This window comes from Monoraphidium neglectum, assembly GCF_000611645.1.
Source record: "Monoraphidium neglectum strain SAG 48.87 unplaced genomic scaffold scaffold02507, whole genome shotgun sequence".
Classification (NCBI taxonomy): domain Eukaryota; kingdom Viridiplantae; phylum Chlorophyta; class Chlorophyceae; order Sphaeropleales; family Selenastraceae; genus Monoraphidium; species Monoraphidium neglectum.
Window position 1 is genome coordinate 1 of NW_014011121.1, and position 917 is coordinate 917.

The 917-nt window shown below is 69.2% G+C and overlaps 1 protein-coding gene across 1 annotated transcript in view; it reads right to left on the reverse strand.

Annotated features, from left to right (window-relative positions):
- Window positions 1–636: 636 nt before the first annotated feature.
- MNEG_10900 (Glucosidase 2 subunit beta) overlaps window positions 637–917 on the reverse strand; it is a gene marked incomplete at both ends in the record, with an annotated part of 2,402 nt that continues 2,121 nt past the window's right edge. Inside the window, one exon of the mRNA XM_014040626.1 lies at window positions 637–680. Within this exon, the coding sequence (XP_013896080.1) occupies window positions 637–680 (44 nt within the window). The remainder of the gene's footprint in view (window positions 681–917) is intronic.

Sequence of the window (917 nt, forward strand, 5' to 3'; positions counted from 1 at the left end):
GTGCTGGGGCGGGATGCATGTGTGTGTGTGTGTGTGTGTGTGTGTGTGTGTGTGTGTGTGTGTGGAAAGGTAGGGATGAAAAGGACGAGCGGGTTTTTGCATAGCCAGCAACGAGCCCACCAGCAGTGGTGGGCGTGGAGGTGAGGGCACCAATGGCGCGTGGACGTGGGGGGTGCGGGGCTGAGCGGGCCGGCTGGGGGGCTGCCCCGCAGCCCGGCTGCCCCCTGACAGGGGCAGGAGTGTGCCGACATAGCAACCCAATCAGACACCACAAAGCGCCCGCTTCCAAAGAGCCACTGCTGTGCCAGAGTCGCTTCCCCGACCGCTCTAGCCCCGGCGCCTGCCCCCTGCCGCCCCACCACCCCCTAGGGGCCTCTGCCAGCTGCGCTCACCCTTGGCGCCACTCTCGGCGTCTGTGCCGTCCTTGGGCGCGTCTGCTGTGCTGCCGACTTCAGCCGCGGCCTCGGCGGCAGCCTGCGGGCACGGCGGGGAGGCCCGCAGCCGTGTTGAGAGAGGCGCGGGTGCTGCTGCTGCTGCTGCGGCGGCGGCGAGGACGACAGAACCCAACCTCGTGGTTGCAGGGAGCCAGGCTGCCTGCCGGCAGGTGCTCAGGCGGACCATGCAGGCGCTCTGCTGTCACCACTGGTGCGGATGGCTCCCTTGCTGGCCCTCCGCCACAGCTGCGATTACAGCGGCCCGCCGTCGCGGTGTGTTGCATGCAAGTGCTACAGCCCCGCTTTGCCGACTGTGAGGCAGCCCTCTTTTTGCCCCTCACCACCATGCCCTCTGCTCCCTCTGGCCCCCTTTCCCCTCTCCCCGCCACCTTGCCAGCCGCCTCTGGATCGTTGGTCCACTGAGCGGCGATGCGCCGCCCGCGCTCCTCCACGGTCTCCTCCGCCGTCGCCTCCGCCCCGCCC